Source organism: Dama dama, chromosome 12, assembly GCF_033118175.1.
Source record: "Dama dama isolate Ldn47 chromosome 12, ASM3311817v1, whole genome shotgun sequence".
Lineage (NCBI taxonomy): Eukaryota > Metazoa > Chordata > Mammalia > Artiodactyla > Cervidae > Dama > Dama dama.
The window spans coordinates 40,159,483-40,182,399 of NC_083692.1; the positions used below are offsets into that span (position 1 = coordinate 40,159,483).

Consider the following 22,917-nt stretch of genomic DNA (forward strand, 5'->3'; position numbering starts at 1 on the left):
CATTAACAGAGATCTTCTCCAGATGTGCTTCTGTCTTCTCCAGGGACTCTAAAACTAGGAATTTTAGAAAAATTCCAATAACACTACTTTGATTTTTTCTTTTCTTTCTTTCTTTCCTTTTTTCTGTTTTGTTCTTGTTGTTGTTGTATGGGAGAAGGAAAAACAAAATCTGGAGCTATGACAGGGAAAGGAGATTGTAGACAGTATAATACTTAAGGGAAAGGGATGGATGGTGAGAAAGAAAACTATTCTCTTTTGCTCTCTTAAACACTCTAGTTACCAAATGTTGAATACAAATATTCATCTTAGCAAGCTATGTTGAAATGTCCATTTTTCTTTCTCTGCTCATTCTTACTAATCTGTCTGTGTTCTTGGTTCTGCTCTGGTTGTCACTTGTGTTCCTATGAAGGCTGTTAACTGAAGACTTCTTTGCTTTCCATAACCACAGCACTGGAGGATTTGAACAGGACACAGAATATGGCAACACGGCCCATCTAGGGGACTGCCACGGTAAGACCGAATCTTCCTTTCCCTCCTGGCGCTTCTTTTGGACCACATTTGCACGTGAACATTATTTTACAATCAGCCTTTTATAATGACTGAGGACACATGCCACCTAGCATTTAACTTGAACTTCGCAAAAGCTGAGCTGTTTGATCATGGGGATAAGTTAGAGAAGAATCTTACTTTTTTTTTTTTCCTTCACCATTTACAATTCTATAGGAAATCTAGAGAAAGGTAGTCTAACCACTAGGTTCATTTTTTAATTTATAGTCCTTTCTTTTGACTTCTTGAGTTAACTGGAATTCTTAAATTTTTGCTTTCTTTTGGTTACTTCGTACTGATTACTTGTTCCTTTAATTCTTTTAGAAATTTTGCCTACTTCAGCTACACCAGATTACAAAATATTTGGCGGTCCAACATCTGGTTAGTTTTTTTTCATTTTTTTGAATTAACAAACCTTTTCTTTCCTTCAGTTAAGCATTTTCAGCCCCTTCTCCCCTCCTTTTGCGCAGTTTGGCAGCCCCTCATTTTTGTGCTTTGACTCATTAACCCTCTGATGGTCCCAAAGACTTTTTCTTACTCAGCACTTCACCTTGTGTAGCATGTTAACAGTCCATCATTGACCAAGGCACATCCTTTAAGAAAAACCCAATGGATTAACGTAGGCTGCATTTCAGCTGCACGCCCGTCCACCTGAGCTTTCTTCTCTCACCCCGTGCATCGTGAATGTTCCCTGCGGCCATCTATTTTTAATGGATGGCAGAACTTCATTATTTCCCCCTTCTCTCCTCACCTTTCCTAAGACCTAGTATGCAAATACACATTTCCCCAAAATGTGTATTTATAAATTTTAGAGATCTTTTTTGGAATGGTTTGTGGTAATCCCTGGAACCTTTGAATGTTGTGATCTCAGTGGTGTGAAAAAGGTTCCCATCGAATGAAGCTGGTTTCTGATGTATTAAGATGTTCACTGGGTTCCCTGTGCCTCCCCGCCCCGCTTTGTCTTCATCTGTTCTGGAGTCTTTATCTGTGACCGTTGCACCAGTCTGAATTTGGGTCTCTGGAGTTTTCACCTAAAATCATATGCTTCCATTTTGATGGAAAATCTGCTTGGCAGAACTCAGTAATAGACACCCTAAGAGTTAAGTTACTCCCGATCCTATCGCTGGTTCTAAAATTCACTAGCAGTTTCATTCCTCAGAAGGGAGAAAAGGATGGTAGATCCTATGTATCAGAACATCCTTAACTCATAAATGCCATTTCTTGCGCATGAGTTGCTTCTTACTCTTTGGGGAAAAAAAAACTCCCTGGGCATTCTGGAAAGCTTCAGTGCTTCCCCATGGACAGTAGGCCTTCAGTGCAGTCAGTAATCACAGATGGGGGGGAGGTCTGTGCGAAAGCAGGACAGCCTGTTTGTCAAGTCCAAAATCGAGTGTTTATGCAGAACCAACCAGGTGTTTTCTGATGAAGTTACACTCTAGGTTCCCCAGTGAAAGATATATAGCTTCCAACCATCAATAAAAATTATTTTTTAAAAATGCGCAAAAAAGAAATGAAATGATGCCGTCCCACAGAAAGATGAGGAAATCACAGTCTTTGGGATTCATATTACCTTTTCCATGAGTGTCATTAATCACCCCAGAGGTTTCAGTAGGAGTATTTTGAGTGTCTTCAAGTTTGAAATCTGCTTAATGTGTCTTTATGATTAATTTTTAGTTTTTATTTTTCCCTTGAAAGAAAGGGATTTGGTGTAATCTCCTTAGGTGTGTTTTGATGAAATCCTCAAACAGGCTTTCTCATAAAATTTGCTTAAACTTTACTTGAAAATACAACAACCCAATCAGAAACAATGGGCTGACACTACCCATGTTAATAAAAATCTGTTTGCCACCACAGACATGGAGGTATCTTCATCTTCTGTTACCACAATGGCAAGTATCCCAGAAATTACACCTAAAGTGATTGATACCTGGAGACCTAAACTGACCAGCTCCCGGAAATTTGTAGTTCAAGATGACCCAAACACTTCTGATTTTACTGATCCTTTTTCAGGTATCCCAAAGGGTAAGGCCTCACCAGGGAACTCATCTCTCACTGAGTGGAAACCTGATTCCTAATATCTCTGAGGAATGGATGGAGGTGAACCCAGACGGAGCCACCTCTGCTATTATCACCGCCTCCACTGGCCACGGTCACTCCGGTTTTCTGTGGTTACGTGGAGTGCATTCCTTAACAGCGACAGAGGTGGAAAGCTGAAAGGGTTGGTGAAACAGCCACTCAGACAACCTAATCCATGTTGGCTTCTGTCTGAAGAAGCTGGACCCTGCTGGATATCAGAAAATGCCGAGGGACACCCGGGCAACATCCCAAAACAAAACTCATTAATTGCAAATATCCTGATACTGGCTGTTTTTTTTAGGATCCTTTCCCAGTCTTTTGTTTAGCTCCTGTTTATAATGTGATCTGAGAAGTACTGATGTATGTCAGGCACCAAGTTGTTTGAATACCACAAGCAATAAAACATAACAGAGCCCTTGTCCAGAACTATCATTTTCGGCCCATAATAGAAGCAGTTATCAAATAGCTGCCTGTTGAATTACCTTATTAGATCTAAGACTCTGGGGGGGGTGGGGGTGGGAATCTATTCTTTAGTGCTTACTAAACTGTGGTATCAGGTTTCCAACCAGTTTTTATGGCAGTGCATTGTCATTTATGATTTACGTCTGTTGATTTTGGATTTTTATGTTTTCATTGTAAACAATTTTATAATCATTCTTCCTCTTTTATTTTCTTTCATGATTCCGTTTCTACTTTTCTTTGTCTTTCACATTACCACTGAATTCCATTGCCCTCAACATTGATTAAAAATGTTTGAAGGCCTTAGTACTAACCTAGAGCAACAGAATCTTCAATTCACTCTGACTTACCTTATTCTGGGATAGCTGTGTTTATAGCATGTAACAGACTTGGATACCTCTTACACTAACATATCTAGATGTCTGTGGTTGCATTAAAAAAAAAATAATTACAAACTAATTCACTCTTCTTCTTCCAGTCTAATTTAAATATTTCCTAAAATATCTCAAAACAATTGGATAATATCATTTAACTCTAACACGTAGTATACTTCCTTAGACTGTCTGGATTTTTTTCATAGCAGACAATTCAAGAGTGCTTCACTCCAAGATGGAATGAAAAAAAAAAGCAAACAGGAAAGGTTGTATTTGTAGCTAACAATGACTAAGCAGATGCTTTTAGTTTGTAAACAAACTATGTAGTTTCATGCTAATTAAGAAGAGCATAATTATATTAGCATAATTATTTTAGCAAAATATGTATATATACAGATTCATACATTTCCCTAATCCCAGTAGCTGCCCTTTAATCCTGATTTATGAATTAAGAGAAAATCATGAGAAAGAAAAACATTTTATGAATTTTAAATGGGCCAGTTAGAACATATATAATTTCTAGCCCTAATTTTTGGATAGAAATGCTTAAAATTTTGTATGTTATATAACAACTATTTAAGAGGGATTGGAAGGGAAAAAGACTAATACATAATACAGATCAATGGAAGAGTTATCCTTTATTTGTAGCAATTGTAAGTGTCTCTGGGGACCCTATTATGATTAAAGAAAAAAATATGTGATTTGGGAGTCCACCTCACTCTCCAAGATAAGCATATGGACCATGTGAAGGTAGTGTTGATTCAAGGCCAGCCATTTGCTGGCTAATACTGTTTTAAAGAAGCTCCTCACTTAGACTGTTTTCCTGTGTGTCTGTTGCAGGTGTACGATGGGAAGTCCAGTCTGGAGAGTCCAACCAGATGGTCCACATGAATGTCCTCATCACCTGTGTCTTTGCAGCTTTTGTCTTGGGTGCATTCATTGCAGGTGTGGCAGTCTACTGTTACCGTGACATGTTTGTTCGGAAAAACAGAAAGATCCATAAAGATGCAGAATCTGCCCAGTCATGCACAGACTCCAGTGGAAGTTTTGCCAAGCTGAATGGTCTCTTTGACAGCCCAGTCAAGGAATATCAACAGAATATCGATTCTCCCAAATTATATAGTAACCTGCTGACCAGTCGGAAAGAGCTGCCACCCAATGGAGATACAAAATCCATGGTCATGGACCATCGAGGCCAACCTCCAGAGCTGGCTGCTCTCCCCACACCTGAGTCTACACCCGTGCTTCACCAGAAGACCCTGCAGGCCATGAAGAGCCACTCAGAAAAGGCCCATGGCCATGGAGCTTCGAGGAAAGAAACCCCTCAGTTCTTTCCTTCTAGTCCTCCACCACATTCCCCACTAAGTCACGGGCATATCCCCAGTGCCATTGTTCTTCCTAATGCTACCCATGACTATAACACTTCTTTCTCAAACTCCAATGCTCACAAAGCTGAAAAGAAGCTTCAAAACATTGACCACCCTCTTACAAAGTCATCCAGTAAAAGAGATCACCGGCGTTCTGTGGATTCCAGAAATACCCTCAATGATCTCCTGAAGCATCTAAATGACCCAAATAGTAACCCCAAAGCCATCATGGGAGACATCCAGATGGCCCACCAGACCCTAATGCTGGATCCCGTGGGACCTATGTCTGAGGTCCCGCCCAAGGTCCCTAACCGCGAAGCATCTCTCTACTCTCCTCCCTCAACTCTTCCCAGAAATAGCCCAACCAAGCGAGTGGATGTTCCCACCACTCCTGGAGTTCCGATGACTTCTTTGGAAAGACAGAGGGGTTATCATAAAAATTCCTCCCAGAGGCACTCTATATCGGCTATGCCTAAAAACTTAAGTTCACCAAATGGTGTTTTGTTATCTAGACAGCCTAGTATGAACCGTGGGGGGTACATGCCCACCCCTGCAGGGGCAAAGGTGGACTATATTCAGGGAGCACCAGTGAGTGTTCACCTACAGCCTTCCCTCTCCAGACAGAGCAGCTACACCAGTAATGGCACCCTTCCCCGGACGGGACTAAAGAGGACACCGTCCTTAAAACCTGACGTGCCACCAAAGCCTTCATTTGTTCCTCAAACCACCTCTGTCAGACCACTGAACAAATACACTTACTAGGCCTCAAGTCTGCCCTTCCTCATGTGGCTTTATCCTGTCTGTGTTGTTGAGAGGATGATATGGTAAGGGTACCTTAAGAGACTCGCTTGTATTTCAAGAGAACCAAGTGGCCAAAGAAACTCTTCCTAACTTTGGCAACATCAGAACTTGCCACATGTAGCTACTGCAGCAAGGCTTCTGTGTACTTGCCTGAAAACAAAGGAAGGTGCTGGTCATTCCATTTCTTTTGTTTGAAGCTAAAGAGATGTGGCTCTGAGGGGCTACCTGTAACCAGTATAAAGAGCTGATACAGTGCTCAGAAGAATCTGTCTGTGAGCAAATACTTGAAAATGGGTTCAACTTAGACTGCCATTTTGTGTGGTCTTCCCATTAAATGTGAACATTTTAATATGTATGCATTCACCTTGCCTCTTGCACAAATGTCAAAAAAAAAAAAAAAAACAATGGTAATGTCTCAAAGAAATGAACTTGTAGATTACCAAACAATTTGCTAAAAATTCAGTCTTTGACCCAAACTGTAGCATCTTTTTCATGTGTGGCATTTTTTTCCATGCCACCAAGGAACTGTGTTGCGTGTGCATGTATGTGTGTGTGTGTGAGTGTGTGTGAGTGTGTGTGTGTTCTGTCCACACTAGCATTTGTTTAGGTGCCCATTGCATCTTTTTGTGCTATGGAGTTGTTTACATCGTGCATGACTGAACAAGAGACAATAATTTCTTCCCACAGCAGTCCATTGGGTTCAGCTTTGAGAAAGAAAACCAAGGCTGATTTTGACAGTCAAAATGATTAATTCGACTTCCATGTTACCCAATGCCAGAATGTAAGAGTACTAAGTAATTTTGTGCTGCTATTCACTGAAACTTCTATTACAGTCTTGCCAGCTTAAGGAGATAGAGATGTTAAGCGGTATCCTTGATTTATCCACCAGTTTCAGTAGTAAAATTCACCAGTCCACTGTGAATCCAGGCCCCAATGACTCTGTTAACCTTGGACACGCTAACAAGGTTTTATTTTTATTGTGTTTGGTTTCTCCCCTGTGGTAAAATTCCTCTTGTTTTAACTCCCCTCTAACCCCAAGATGGGGGAAAAAAAAAAAAAAGAACCACACAACACACACAAAACAGAAGACAAAAGAAGGGAATGTGAGAGGGTCTTAATTGGCTTAACAGAAACAGTCTATGAAAACCTAACAGTGGTGCAATCATGTTGTCTATGTTGTGTGATGTGAGAATTTTCTCCTAAGTCATGCAGGTAACGACAGTATACTGTAAATATTACATGTGAGTTTACCTGAATCTGTGCATTTTGTGCCTTATTCATGAAAATGATAGAAGTACTCAAATAATGTCAAGTGTTTTCAGTATAGCACATCATTTACCGAGTGCCAGTTGTACATGTTTTTCAACCAGCACCTGAAAAGACTTTTCAAAAAAATCGTAACAACAGCCTAGAACAATTAACTGTAAAACAATCCATCCAGATAGCCGCATTACATCCTTTGCCATGATAAACATTCCACTCCTGCTTTCACTAAGGATGAATCAGTGATAATGTGAAGTCAAATGAGGTTTCCCGGGTAATGTGACACCTGCAGAAACCATATAGAGTCATTTATTCGTAGTTTTGCAGAAGCCACTTACAGTTGATGATGTGCAACCCTGACGACTGTTTCAGTTAATATGCTGCACACCACGGTTTATTGAACCTCATCTAGAAAGTATCAAGGCAGAGGAATGCTCCAGACTTAGTCAGACAAATAAGTTCAACAGATTTCCTGTGATAATATCTATTACTTGGGGGAGGATGGGTTGCAAAAGACCAGAGAATTTTTATACAGAATGTAGAATACGGATGCAGTTATTCTTTTTCTTTGAGAATATTGTTTTATAAAGAACATGATTCCCTGAGGTCTCTGGAAGCTCAAAAGCTAAAACTTCTGTTTTTGCAACACGTCAGCATTGAAACTAAAATATTACAGATTGATAATAAATTAAACCAACCAACGATAAACACTACTCAGTCCACCGCCGACAAACCTGTTTGAATTCACCCTGCCAATATTAATCCCGGCGTGCGGAAAATGGAACAGTAACTGTATGTGAACCCGGATAACATTTTGTAACATTGTGCTGCCTTGTAGTTTGTAATGTGAGTTCTATCAGTATTTATGTTGAGATTTCTAACATAAAATCTAGTCTCTATCCTGTTAATTTAATTTTTAAATGCTTTATTCATTTGTGCAAAGGTAAACACAGATTGTATCTTTTTTAATGGTACGGCATAAAAAGTAACCCTAAAGTGAAGTGGCTCTATACTGTTTTATAGAGTACTTTAACATGTATAGATATCTTGTAAACTTGTATTGTGGATGTGTAAATAATATGTACTTTGGGTTTTTAACACCGCATGTAAAGTCAAAATAAAATATACAAATCATTATATTCTGCCTCTAGATGTGGAAGAGGTTTATAAGGTGTCATATTTTTAAATATCCTTAAGTCAGTCAACACCAGTGAGAGCTTCTTTTAAAATATACCAAAATATTCTTACCTAGAATACTTGCCACCAAGTCATGGTTATAACACATTGCTCTTCTTGGAGGCCAATACTGATCATCAGAGCCCCTGAAAAATGTACACTACAGAAAATCAGGTGAACTGTATTATTTAACAGTCAGATTCTTCAGGCCAACATCCCAGTGGCTCAACTTGTCCACGTATTGCTAGTTCAACAGGTTTTTTTTAAACTTCTTTAGAAAATTTATTTTTAATCAGAGGACAATTGCTTTACAATATTGTGTTGGCTTCTGCCATACAACAATGTGAATCAGCATAAGTATACATATATCCTCTCCCTCTCAAACCTCCCCCCACCCCCCTCCAGAACTTGCCACAGAGTACCTCGTTGAGCTCCCTGTTTTATTACCCAGCAACTTCCCATAAGCTATCTGTTTTACATATGATAATGTAAATGTTCCAGTGCTACTCTCTTAGTTTTTCCCACCCTCTCCTTCCCCTGCAGTGTCCAAAATCTGTTCTCTGTGTCTGCATCTGTGTTCTGTGTCTGCATCTGTTCTCTGTGTCCTGCCCTGTAGATCGGTTCATCAGTACCATTTTTCTAGCTTCCATATGTATGTGTCAATATGTTACTTGTTTTTCTCTTAACTTCACTTTGTATAACAGGCTCTAGGTTCATCCACCTCACTAGAACTGACTCAAGTGCATTCCTTTTTATGGCTAAGTAATATTCCATAGTATATATGTACCAAACTTCAATCTTTTTTATTCATTCATCTCAGTTTCTCCCATGTCCTAGCTATTGTAAATATTGCTGCAATGAACATTGGGGTACATGTGTTTTTCAGTTATGGCTTTCTCAGGGTATAAGAACAGTAGTGGGATTGCTGGGTCATATGACAGTTTTATTCCTAGTTTTTTAAGGAGTCTGTCTCCATCCTGTTCTCCGTAGTGGCTATATCAGTTTACATTCCCACCAACAGTGCAAGAGGGTTCCTTTTTCTCGACACCCTCTCCAACGTTTATGTTTGTAGATTTTTTGATGATGGCCATTCTGACTAGTGTGAGGTGATATCTCATTGTAGTTTTGATTTGCATTTCTCTAATAATGAGCAATGTTGAGCATCTTTTCATGTGTTTTCTGGCCATCCCATATGTCTTCGGAGAAATGTCTGTTTAGGTCTTCTGCCTACTTTTTGATTGCGTTGTTTGTTTTTCTGGTATTGAGCTGCATGAGTTGCTTGTATATTTTGGAGATTAATCCTTTGTCAGTTGTTTCATTTGCAATTGTTTTCTCTCATTCTGAGGGTTGATTTTTCATCTTGTTTATAGTTTCTTATGCTATGCAAAAGCTTTTAAGTTTAATTAGGTCCCACTTGTTTATTTCTGTTTATTTACATTGCTCTAGGAGGTTGGTCAAAGAGGATATAGCTGTGATGTATGTCAAAGAATTCAACAGGCATTTTTAAAATTCGTGATTTGTATTCTCACATGAAATTTGTAATATCATTTTAGTCTAAAATTATAACTGGTAAATCAGGTTCCTATGAATATTTCTTGCTGTTTGGTATAAAATGTTTCTCAGTTCCATCATTTCAATTGAATAAGACTGTAGTAAGATATATGTTCCTCAAGTATTAAAATGGGAGGTGAAATCATGATTCCATTTGATTCTCTTAGCATGCATGAGTTAGTAGCTGCTGTCATTGGATTTAAAAAAACGAATGAAGGAAGAGACAATAAGGGAAATGTATCTTCAGCCTTGTTTCTCCTTGGCTTTTTGAGCATTGTATTCTCTTTCATATCCATTGTGTATCTCTATTAAGTTGGTGTTTATTGTACTGCCTGGCCATCATACCAGTTTTCCTGGGTACAGCGACCTTTTTTTCTAAAACGTGCATCTTTCTCTTTTCCCTTTATGGCAGATTTTAGCCTTTTTCAATCGTGGACATCTTTGATAACTTAAAGAATGGTATGGACTGAGAGCTGAATTTCATTTTTTTTCTCCAGGAGATTTACAGACCCCTTAAATCATATCTATGAATCCTCAAGGTAAATGCTTAGATGCCATTTGAAAGAAATGGGGTTAGAGAACTTAGAGCTTTTCATAAGGAAGGCTTTGTAAAGAAACATATAAAATGAATTAACCAAGACATACCAGAGTGGTGGTGTTGCCAGAAATCCCATTGGTTGGCATTTAAGTTACTCTGGGAAATACGACAAATGAAATGCTGGTTCAAGCTAAGAAGAAATGTCGTCTCACATGCAAGGATCACCTAGGTGCTGGCCAGGTACCAGGAGGACTCGCCTCCCTGCTGAGAGAAGCTGTCTCTTTTCCTGCCCACCCAGCTCTTCTCCTTCATTCTCCTTGTCATGGGAGGGCAAAGAACAAGGTGTCCAAAATAGCTCAGGGTCCAGGTCTGGGAGCTGGATTCAAATCCTGACTCCACTATTCATCAAGTCACTGCAGCACTATACCTCTCTTTTCTTTAACTTTTTGTTTTTTGTTAGAGTATAGTTGATTAACAATGTTATGTTAGTTTCAAGTGTATAGCAAAGTGATTCAGTTACACATATACCTGGATCTATTCTTATTCAAATTATCTTCCCATTTAGATTGTTATGTAATACTGAGCAGAGTTCCCTGTGCTACACAGTAAGCCTTGTTGGTTATCTATTTTAAATATTAACAATGAATACATGTCCATCCCAAACTCCCTACCTATCCCTTCCTCCACCCTTCCCCATTGGCAACCATAAATTCATTCTATAAGTCTGTGAGTCTGTTTCTACTTTGTAAATAAATTCATTTGTATCATTTTTTTTAGATTCTACATATAAGAGATATCATGCAATATTTCTCTTTCTCTGTCTGACTTGCTTCACTCAGTATGACAATCTCTAGATCCATCCATCTTGCTGCAAATGGCATTATCTCATTCTTTTTAATGACTGAGTACTATTTCATTGTATACATATACCACATCTTCTTTGTCCATTCCTTTATCAATGGGCATTTAGGTTGCTTCCATATCTTGGCCATTGTAAAGTGTGCCACAATGAGCAGTGAAGTGCATTTATCTTTTTGGGCCATTTTTTTTCCCTCTGGATATATACCCAGAAGTGGGATTGCAAAATATTATAGTAGCTCTACTTTTAGTTTTTTAGGGAACCTCCATACTGTTCTCCACAGTGGCTGTCCCAATTTACATTCCCACCAACAGTGTAGGAAGGTTCCCTCTCTTGATTTGTTTTCTTATTTTTGAAAGGAGATGGTTCAACATCCATTTCTCTGACAGTTCTATGGTATCTGTCAACTCTATAATACCATTAGCTATTTTATGAATGCTGTGCTTAAATATTAGTCTTTCAGTAGCTTGGTTTGTAGGCCTTTTATGACTGTGAGAGGCCTATTCCATGTTAGATGTGAGATATATGAGATTGGCAATAAAATAAGGCATGAAAACAATGCATCTTAAGTCAATCAGCTTGTGTTTATATTTGATGCTTACCTTTTTTGCATATATAACATGCAAAACATTAAAATATCTGCTAACATTGCATTCTTTATCAAATAGATGTGAAACCATAAACAAGGAGAAACTGGGCAGATAAGAAAACCAATCTTTAATTCACAGAGGAATCAGGGGATGAGAGGATGGGGGAGGGCACTCAAATCCTGGATATCCAGACCATGGATCTACAGGGACTCACATATTAAAGAAAATAGAATATTTCTAGACTCTGTCCCATGATATAATTCTTTTTAAAATTAGGTATTGATTTTTGATTGATAAATCTCTCTACAGTATGTACTTTGGCTTGTTTTAGCTTCTAGTGCTGGGTGTGGGTGAAGAAAAGTGTGATAAGATCATTTGTTACATATGCACTGTTACTTTGGATTGCTATTCATTTGTGTGAGATGGATTCACCTGATGTTACTATAAAGACTGACTTAAGGCCAGTTAGAGAAGCTGTGAGAGGGAAGATTTGTCAGTGTCAGACAGCCCAGTCCAGCAGAACTTTCTCTACTGATGGAGACACTGTATATGTGCTGCCCAATAGGGTAGCTCAGTGGTAAAGAATCCACCTGCAAAGCAGGAGACATGGGTTTGATCCTTGAGTTGGAAAGATCTCCTGGAGAAGGAAATGGCAACCCACTCTAGTATTCTTTTCTGGGAAATCCCACGGACAGAGAAGCCTGACAGGCTACAGTCCATGGGGTCGCAAATGAGTCTGACATGATTTAGCAACTAAAACAACAACAGTAATGCTTTATGTTGGAAAAGGATAAGATTTGTCCTTCCCATTTTCAAGGTACAGAAATTGAGATCAGCGGGGCTGTGACAACTATGGAAACATAGATGACAGCCAATTTACAAATCAGGGCTAACTCACATATTTTCACACTCAGGCCCTGTGTGCAAAGCAGCACACTCCATGAAAGGGCTGAAAGAAAATATCAGTTTTCTGTCAGAAAGGGTGGCCTCTCTCTGCATTTCACATATAATTAGGAGAGACAAAAAGGGTAGAATAATTACAGTGTCCGGGGGTATGTGCCAAACATGGAGTGAAAAATGAAACATTTAGTCAATCAGTCACATGCTTGGCCGTCATAATAAACATGTCAAATCAATTACTTTGAAAAAAAAATCCCTAAATTGAGTTGATGCAGTACTGTAGGCTGAAAGCAACCAGAGAGGATGTATTTAGAGACATTAAAAGAAATTAACCTGATGTGACCAAATTGTACCCATCTAAGTTTCTGGGCATCATGCCAGACCTACATCTGTGGATTGTCAGAGAGTCTTTGGAGAGAATTCACTTTATTTCTTATTTTGGAATTTCTTTTACATTGAGCTGGGGTTGTAGATTGGGAGTTAAACACAGTTATAATTTTTTCACTTTTCCCTATGGTTGGGGGAGCTAGAGAAGTCAGACTTCATCTTAAAGGAGAATGTTTTCTGATGATATGAACTACCTAGCCTTCTGTGAGGTCTGCAATAAGCCCCTAGAAAATGTCTGTCAAAGCATCAAATTTGAGGACTGTCTTGGGGGTTTTATTCTAATTCAGGTGGCAGGGTCTGGCCAGACATTTGCAAATGTTAATGATAGTAGGCATAGCAGAAAGGTATATACCACTTCACATTTTCAAATCAGGTTCCCCATCTAGGGAATTAGAGGATTCTTTAATATTCTGAATGGAGCATACCAAAGGATTGAGAGAGTTTTAGAAAGTGTAAAAAAAGAAACAGAACCTTTGGGGTACTTTTGCAAACTTGAAAACCTCAGGCGCTAGCAGATGTTTGGAGTTTGAAATAGGTTCCAAAATTCAAGGACATTTCAGGTTGAGAGACAGAACCATTCACTGGTCTGGACAACCTGGATATTTGCTGGTCAGTTACAAACCTGCGGCAACTCATGAAGTTTAAACCGAACCTTAAAATTCAACCTGACTTGATGACAGCCTGGTCAGACTGCCCAAGTGAAGGCTGTCCCCTGAATAAGCCCATCTGAATACCAGGACTTACTAATCTATTATTTCCAATTACCTGTGCAACACATCTCAAGAAAGGTAGAAACTGTTGAACTCTTGATATTGGATTAATTTATATAACTATTTATCATACATTTATTTAATGAAAATAGTAAAATATTTAACTGAAGAAAGCAATGGAATTCAAATTATTTTAAATATACTTATAGAAGGGAGTCTGGAAAGAAATACACAAAATACTAAAAACTGGTTGTAATCATTAAAACTAACATATTTTGAAGTGTACTTCATTCAAACATATATTTTGCTAAATTTACTTTAGGCTTTCCTATGGTTCAGTGGCAAAGAATCCACCTGCCAGCCAATTTAGGAGATGCAGTTTAGATCCCTGGGAGGGGAAGATCCCCTAGAAAAGGAAATGGCAACCCACTCCAGTATTCTTGCCTGGGAATATTCCATGGACAGAGGAGCCTGGTGGGCTGCAGTCCATAGGGTTGCAAAGACTGAGACATGAATATGTGACTGGGCACGTTTGCACACACACAATTTCGCTTTAAAAAGAAAAAAAAAAAAATCTGGGAGACAGCCCCTGATTTTGATTAGTTATCTGGTCTCAAGAAAAGGTGACTTCGGTCCACTGCTGAAAAGAACTGTCCATGAAAAAAGTCCATGAAAAGAACTTCTGTCCATGGCTGAAAACGAACTCCATGAAGGTTTGATTTAGCTGAGAGGGAGATGTCACCATGATGATTGACCTCGGTATGCTTTGACTTCTAGGGTGTCTAAACAGTGTATTTCAATTTTAGCTGGAGATCCTAAGAATGACGTGATGGAATATGAAAACTGTGAAAATCCCAAAAGGCAGAACAGAGGCTTCCAAGGGAACACTGGGGGCCCAGGTAGAGAGGCCCAGGCCGCGGCTGAGCCAGGGCAGTAACAGATGCTGAGAGTCCAGAGCAGCACCTCAGAAAGGAGAAGCTACCTCAGCCTCCATCTTCTCCAAGGGCATGGACACCCGAACCTGGAAAAGCCTATTGTCTTCCCCTCCCTGGGTCCCAGAACAACAGAAAGCTAGGAAGCACATGAACAGCGAACAGGTAGCTCTGAGGACAATGAGATTGTTACCGTGATGACAACTTGTGAAAATACAAAATAATTAGTAGAGCAAAACCCTCTCCTCTGAGACAGTATGCCAATTAGGGCTGTCAGGAAAGCTATACCCCTTACCAAAATTCCCTGTGATTCTCCCCTCACCCCTCCCACCGAACCCCTCCCTTTTTAAAAGTGAATTTTCTCAACTTAACAAGTTCTCCCTTTGAAGAAACTGACTTTGCCTCTCCTCTCTATTAAAGCATCGACCACCTTAAAGGGATTAAAAAAAGTTTTGGGGGTAATTTTAACCAATGTAGCCAGCTAAAATAGAAGTCAACCTCTTTATCAGCATTTAAGCTGTATGTATCGTGTTTTTTCATTGGTATTTCTGATGGTCTAATTTATATCGAGTGTGTCAGTAACCAAGCCAATTCAGTATGAAGTTCTTGTTCTCTGAAAATAAGCCTAAAATGCACAAGGGGGAAAGAAACCGCTGAAGAGAAAATTACCCCCATTGTTGAAAAAATTTAAATAAATCACATAACTGGACTTGGGTCTTTTAGTTTTAGGTTGGTCACCTACTGCCAGGGAATGAAGAACTGTCTGTAGAGGAAGAATACTTTTTTCATCTTTACATATGAAATCACCTCAAATGAATCATTTTAATTTCTAAATCTCCAGTACCTAAAATGGGTGGCCTGGGCACACTAAAAATACATTGGTTAAAACTTTTTGAGATTCCGGCTGCTCTAAGCCTTATTCACATTTATTAGAATCTGATCAGGTGCTAGTCTGACAAAGTTATTGTCCAGTGCAAGAAATTGAAGGTGTCTAGGAGTCAATTCTGTTGCAATCTTTTTTAAATGGTTTTATGCCTTTTCCAGGGATCAGATGTTTTGCTTTTTTTTTTTTCTCTCTTTTACTCAGACATCATTATATTTAGGGAGTTGTTTAGAAGAAATACAGAATGGATTCAGGTTTATTATATATATATATATATATATATATATAAATAAATTTGTTTGACAACTGTTTGATTTTATTCACATCTGATTAAAAGATAACAGAAGAGGCCATCACTCCTAAAAACAAACAATGACATAACAAAACAGGACAGAACTCCGCAGCAAAATGGTTGTATTTTAGAGCTTTGTGAAGAAACTCCCTATCATGTTGGAATAGACATGGGAAAAGAAGGAAGGGAGTCTGGAAAGAATGGATTTCTCTCTCGCCTGCAACAGGGAACTTCTGCCATTTGGGTAGCAAAAGTCATGAGGAAATATGGCATCTTTGGAAATTCAAAACAGCATCTCCTGGGAGAAAATGCATCTTCCAGCAGCTTAGAAGGGACAAGATTAATTACTGGCTTTCATTGGGAAAGTAGAAAGAGACTGAAGGACCTTAACAGCTAAAAGGGAGTATCAGGAGACCCAGACAACTTTTCTAAGCACAAGCAACTAGTTGAAAGAGGATCAGTAAGAAAAGACTTTACTTCATAACTATGTTGCCCTGACACCCCAGACAACAAAGCATGAGGCAGGCTAAAAGATCTATACTCACGTTTTTTTTAAAGTAGTCAACAATTATTTTTCTTATATATTTGACCACGCCACAGAGCGTGTGGGGTCTTAGTTCCCTGATCAGGGGTCTAATGGTCACTCCTTGTGTTGGAAGCATGGAACCTCAGCCACTGGACAGCCAGGAAGGTCACTGTACTCAGTTTTAATTGGACTCTTTGATAGAAGTTGAAGGAGAGAATGGAGGGAAAACTGAGAAAATTTGGGAAGTAACAGGCAATATTTAGAGATTAATAAGAAAAATATCTCTGTATATACCTTACAGAGTTGCCATAATACGATCCTCTTTTGGTGTATAAAGAATGACAACCCCCTTCCCACACATAAGTATACGCATTCTTTGATGATTTATATTAGGCATTGAGGGAATTACTAAAGGATAAACATCAGGTGTCAACATTTGATGTTAGGCTGAAATAAAATAGTTAAAACTATTATAATAACAATAGTAGAATGTGAGCGGGAGAATGACCACAGTAAAGACCATCTGTGATGTAATTCTATTTATGAATGTACCTGTATATACAAATACATGAATATGTATCTTTAGATGAGCATAAGGAGGCACATATAGACATACATGAATATGTATCTTTAGATGAGCATAAGGAGGCACATGAAAGAATCAAGGTGATTGGTCATCTACCCAGTAACCTTCTACACACCTTCCCCTACTGAGATTTTGCTAGGAGAGTCCACTCCCCACTACAGAGGCTGAACACGCTGGGTACTTCTTTTCCAGTCTCTTGGACAGTGAGTACCTGGAAATGTAACCCACTTCTTGCCAACAGAATTGAGCAAAAGTCTGGGAAGTCTTTGGGGAAGTTTTCTTTCCCTGCTAGAAGGGAATACATGAGGAGAATTCGCTTCCTTTGGATGGTGGCAAGTGACATGTGGTGTACAAATCAGGAGCTACCACCTTGGTACCATGAAGTAACTGAGAGAAAAGGCCACGTGCTGAAGATGGCAGAGCAAAGACAGTTATTCAGAGCCACTGAACTCACCAGCTATGAAACCCCTCATATCTGGATTTCCCAGTAAAGGAGAGACTAATGTTCTTGTTGCCCCATTGTTGATGGGATGTTGTTTTTTCCAGTTGAAACACCCTACCTGATAGAGTCACCAACATGCTCAAGGCAACTGTCTCACAATGGAGGGGTGATGGGATGGACATCTCTCTCATCCATCTCTTTGCCCATACATAATTTGTTTTATATTAGTGGTTTTCAATTCTGGCTGCATATTAGAATTACCTGGGGAGCTTTTAAAAAATACCAATACCTGGGCCACATCCCAGAACAATTAAATCAATTAAGTTCCAGCATCTCTGGGGTGGACCCAGGCATGCATATATTTGGAGTGTGCTCCACAAGGTTCTGATGTTCAGCCAGAACTAAAATTCCCTGCTCTATGGTATATGCTTCTTATGTGTCATGAAAATGTTAGTATATGTATTCATCATCTAAAATAAACTTGTATTAACCTTCTATTGCTGCATAACAAATTAGCACAAACAAGATGCTTATTATGGCCTCCCAGGTGGCTCAGTGGTAAAAGAATTTGCCTGTCAATGCAAGAGACACAGGAGATGTGCGTTCAACCCCTGGGTTGGGAAGATGTCCTAGAGGAGGAAAAGGCAACCTGTTCCAGTATTCTCATCTGAAAAACCCATGGACAGAGGAGCATGGCAGGTTACAATCCATAGAATTGCAAAGAGTCAGACATGACTGAGCATCCACGCAGAAGCTTATTAGCATGTGATGCTGTAGGCTAGTGTTGTGGGCACGCTGGACTGGGTTCTCTGCTCAGGGTCTTACAAGGCTGTAAGTAAGGTCTCTGCTGAGTTAGGCTCTTACCTGGAGCCTCTGGGAAAGAACCTACTTCCTACTTTTTCAGGCTGTTGGCAGAATTCAGTTTTGGTTGTACAACAGAGAGCCCAGCTCCCGTGCCGGCTGTCAGCTGGAGCCACAGACATTCTCTTTTATGTGGCCTCTATCTTTAAGAAAACCCAGAGAAAACTCACTGCATTTAAAGTGCTCACTTCAGCACTTCAAATGATTGCATCAGGTTCCTACCACAGGGTCAACTGACTTGGGGCTTTTTTAATTTTTAAGATACAATCTCTCTTTTTTTAATTTACATTTTATTTATTTATTGCTTTTGGCTGCGCTGGATCTTCATTACGGTGTGCAGGCTTTCTCTAGTTGTAGTGTGCAGGGCCTACTCTTCGTTTCTGTGAGTGGGCTTCTCATTATAGTGGCTTCTCTTGTGAAGCACAGGCTCTAGGTATGCAGGCTTCATTCACTGTGGCACATGGGCTTAGCTGCTCCTCGGCATGGGGGATCCTCCCAGACCAGGGATCAAACTCGTGTCCCTTATGTAGGCAGGCAGATTCCTAACCATTGGACCACCAGGGAAGTCCCTGGCTTGGGTCTTTCTTTATATTTGCAAAATCCCTTCACAACAGTACCTATATACTATATGTGATTGAATAAGAAGAGAATGAAAATCTTGGGGGGACCGTCTTTAAAATTCTGCCTGCCACAACATCTCACATTTAATGGCTGACAGCAATGATTATGTTCCACAACTGTATAGGTTGGCAATTCGGGGAGGAATCACTCAGAACTTCTTGCCTCTGCTCCACACGATGTTGGCTGGACTTTCTCATGCATCTGAGTCCATCAGCTGGTGGGGCTGGTTGTGATGCTGGCTGGTCTCTGATGGCTTCACTTACCTTGGACCTCAGCCGGGATGTCTGGGATGAGTGGACCTCTGTTGAAACAGGATCTCACTCTCTCCCTGTCTCTCTCGAAGAGGCTATTCTAGCTCATTTCAAGGCATAGAGTCCCAAGAGTGGGACTCACTTTTTGAAAGCAACAAAAGCTTAGTTACACATCAGACTTTGCACAGGTCTTCTATGTGACCATTTGTATGATCCTTCTAAAACAACTTTGATCGCTAAATTACTCCCTGATTGCTCAAAAAGCTTCAGTCATTACCTTAACAAAAAGAATAAGTAATAAAGCCTAACTTTCTTATTGTTGTATACAAAGCCCTTCCCAATATTTCTTCAGTGATGGGTCTTCATTATCTCCAATCATTTCCCTAAGTCATGCTTACATGCCAGTATTGTTTAGACATTTTTTTTTCCATCTCTTTTCCTTTTTGGCCACACCACTCAGCCTGGGGAACTTCCCTGACCAGCAATCAAATCTGTGGCGCCCACAGTGGAAGCACTGAGTCTTAACCTCTGGACTGTCAGGGAAGTCCTAGAAGCCAACATTGTTCATTCAGTAATTTAGTTATTCATTTAGTCAAACAAGAATTCACTGAGCATCATTATGGACCATATATAGTCTTCCAGTTGCCAGAGATTCAAATATGAACAAAGTATTGTCCTCTCTTCCCCACTACCTGTCAGTGGATTCAAGGCTTACTTGGGGCCAGAAATAAAATTTTAAATGGCAATTAGGGTGCCCACAGTGTGATAATTATGATAGCTCTCCAACCCTGGTACCTTTTTGCAAACATTCATCTGTTCAATGGACGTTTAGTGAGTGTCCACCGCTGAGCAGTATGAAAGCACCTGAAGAAACCAGTGGGGATGCTCTGAGCTTAAATTTCTCACTTTAAGTGGGCTTCCATGGTGAATGAAGAAACAGGAAACCAACACATAAAGGTCCAGAACAGTTTATCCATCTTTCCCTAAGCAGTGCATTCCTGTGCAGAAGAGCCTCCAGTCTGAGGAATCGTACACACATTGGAGAGTACCGTTGCCCTGCAGCCTGTGAGAAGGACCTGAGTCAAGTACAAGGCTGGGGATGCCTATGGTGAGGGTATGAAATGAAACAGGTTTTCACAGAAACTGGTAGTGGCAGACTGCAGGACAAAGGCCATGCTAACGTTCTCTAAAACCTGTCTCCCTTCTGTTTCCCATGTTTTCTGCTTTTGGTTCTTGGAAGATGAGGAGAGAAGCAGAAGAAAGGGGTTTAAGGAATAAAGTAAACAGTCTTTGCTCTGGGGTTATTTTGTTTCTTTTATTTAAAATCAATTAATTTATTTTAATTAGACGATAATTACTTTACAATATTGTGGTGGTTTTTGCCATACATCAATATGAATCAGCCACAGGTATACATGTATCCCCCCATCCTGAATCCCACCCCCAACTCCTCCCCACCCTATCCCTCTAGTTTGTCCCAGAGCATCAGCTTGGGTGCCCTGCTTAATGCTTTGAATTCTCACTGGTCCATCTATTTTACATATGGTAATGGACATGTTTCAGTGTTCTTCCCCGTCAGTTCCCACCCTGTCATGTAATCTCTGGAACAGGCTGTTAGAGGCTGGGAAATCCAGGCTGAGCATCCCTTTCGGTTGCCTCACAGAGCCCCTGTTCACTCCTATTTACCCTTCCACCCAAATCCTTCTCTTATAGAGGAGGACAAGAGCAAAACGAGAAAGTCGGTGAGAGAGGGAAGGGAAAGCACAGCTTGAAAGAAGAAAGAACAGCAGGAGGACAGATTCACAGATATGACACAATCTACATCCCTTTCACGTGCCAGAGACTCCAGCTGAGCTAAACTTCCTAGTTTCTGCACACAGAAGGTTCTCCCAGCACATCACCAGTGTGTGCGTGAAACTTGGGCTTCCTTTAAGGTCCAGGGCAGACAGAGCCACCTCCTCCGTGGAATTTCCCCTGATCTGCTGACTGGAAGTAATCTGACGCGAGGACCCCTTAGTCATTCTCTGAACCTCCTTTATGGCCCTTCTTTTCTATGCTGCCACCAAACTGCGTGTGTACAGGTCATTTCCCACTTTTGACCAGAAGCCTGTTGATGCCAGGCTCCATATCTAGCGCATCTTTGTAATCCCGGACAGTGCCTAACCCATCCCTGCACGTAGTGAAGTGAAAGTTGTTTGGTCATGTCCAGCTCCTTACAATCCCATGGATTATACAGCCCATGGAATTCTCTAGGCCAGAATACTGGAGTGGGTAGCCATTCCCTTCTCCAGGGGATCTTCCCAACCCAGGGATCGAACCCAGGTCTCCCACATCATTGCAGGCGGATTCTTTACCAGCTGAGCCACAAGGGCATGATACACCCTCAAATGTCTCAAAGCCAGGAAACAGGATTTGAGCTCAGCGTGGTTGTCTGCCCCATGTGTCTCTCTCTGCCTCCAAGTGCCAGTAACTGCACTCTGTTCTCTCTCTTGGGTCAAGAGATGAGAAATGCTATCTGTTATTATTAGATGCCAGATATTACACTCATTTCCCTACAAAAGAATTTTATGAACTCTTTTTCTATTAAACTCAACTCCAATAATCCTAATTTGAGTGTATTGTTAATTTCTTGCTCGGGCCCTAATTGATGCAGATTTTGTCAATGACAATAACAGCTACTATCTATTGAACCACTTATATATATATATATATTTCCTCTCCTCTGTCCTTACAATAAACTAAGAGCTGAGTACTTTAATTTTATCCTTGAGAGATTCAGGAAGGTTAAGTAATTTATCTAAAGCTGCACAGCTTGTAAGGTCTCAGTTCAAGTCTTACCTTCTTACAGGAAGCCTTGGCTCACTCAGTCGTGTCCAACTCTTTGGGGTCCCATTGACTGTAGCCCACCAGGCTTCTCTGTCCATGGAATTTTCTAGGCTAGAATACTAGAATTGGGTGTCATTTCCTACTCTAGGGAATCTTCTCAACCTAGGGATTAAACCTGCCTCTCTGACATCTCCTGCATTGGCAGGCAGATTCTTCACCACTAGTGACACCGGGGAAGCTCACAAGCAGCCTTACCTACTTGAAACAGCCCCTTCCTCTCAAGCCCTAATGGTACTTTTTATCCCCTTCATAATACTCATCACTACCAGATATTCTGTTAATTGTTGGTGCTTTATATACTTGTCTTATCCAGCCAGAATGTATGCTCCGTAGAGGTAAGACTTCCTTTCATTCATGGCTTTACCCTTGGAATAGACTTGATACTCAGTAAGTATGTGCTGAATGAGTGAGAGAAAGTCGCTTCCTTCAGCCCAGGATGCCTGTACATTGTGTCTCTCCTAATAGCCTGGGAGTTCCTTTCTGTTTGCATCAAGATCTTCAAATCCAGAGTTTAGATCATTAGATTCTATCCCTGTCAACTCTTTGGACCAAAAGTAGGGAGTTGCTCAAATTAACTCTGACATTTTTATGAAGGAAATTAAAGAGCCGAGAAGAAGCAAAAGAAGAGAAAGATGCAGAGGGTGTTACAGAGAGACACAGAGAGGAAGGGAGAGACCCAGAGAGACAATGGGAAAAGATACATTGAAATTCTCCAGGGTGAGCTGCTTGGGGACCACTTATAAAGCAGCAGCGCAGAAGCAGCATATGAAAACCTGATCAATCACTCCCTAGATTGCATTTAAGACTGGGGTCCTCTGGCAACTCACAAAATAGTGTGAACATTCCAAAGATGGTTGACACCATGTACCCTAACACAACAACAAAGTAAAAAATGTCACATTTAATAAATAAATAATCTTTGTAAGAGTTCAAAACCAAACAGCCCACAATCTTGAAAAAAAAACAAATAAGTACAGATTGTAGCGCATGTTCTGTAAATACTATACAATTTATTCCCTTGTGGAAAAAAAATTGTTTTC

General features: G+C 40.1%; 1 protein-coding gene across 8 annotated transcripts in view; it reads left to right on the plus strand.

Moving 5' to 3' along the window:
• SEMA6D (semaphorin 6D) overlaps window positions 1–8,023 on the plus strand; it is a 57,760-nt gene extending 49,737 nt beyond the window's left edge. For 4 of the 8 annotated variants that reach the window (XM_061157069.1, XM_061157071.1, XM_061157068.1 and 1 more), the window contains 4 exons: window positions 449–510; window positions 871–927; window positions 2,401–2,568; window positions 4,296–8,023. In XM_061157069.1, coding sequence (XP_061013052.1) covers window positions 449–510; window positions 871–927; window positions 2,401–2,568; window positions 4,296–5,584 — 1,576 coding nt within the window. In that variant the 3' untranslated portion in view covers window positions 5,585–8,023. The remainder of the gene's footprint in view (window positions 1–448; window positions 511–870; window positions 928–2,400; window positions 2,569–4,295) is intronic. The other 4 variants (XM_061157072.1, XM_061157073.1, XM_061157074.1 and 1 more) reach the window with 4 other exon arrangements.
• The last annotated feature ends 14,894 nt before the right edge of the window (window positions 8,024–22,917 follow it).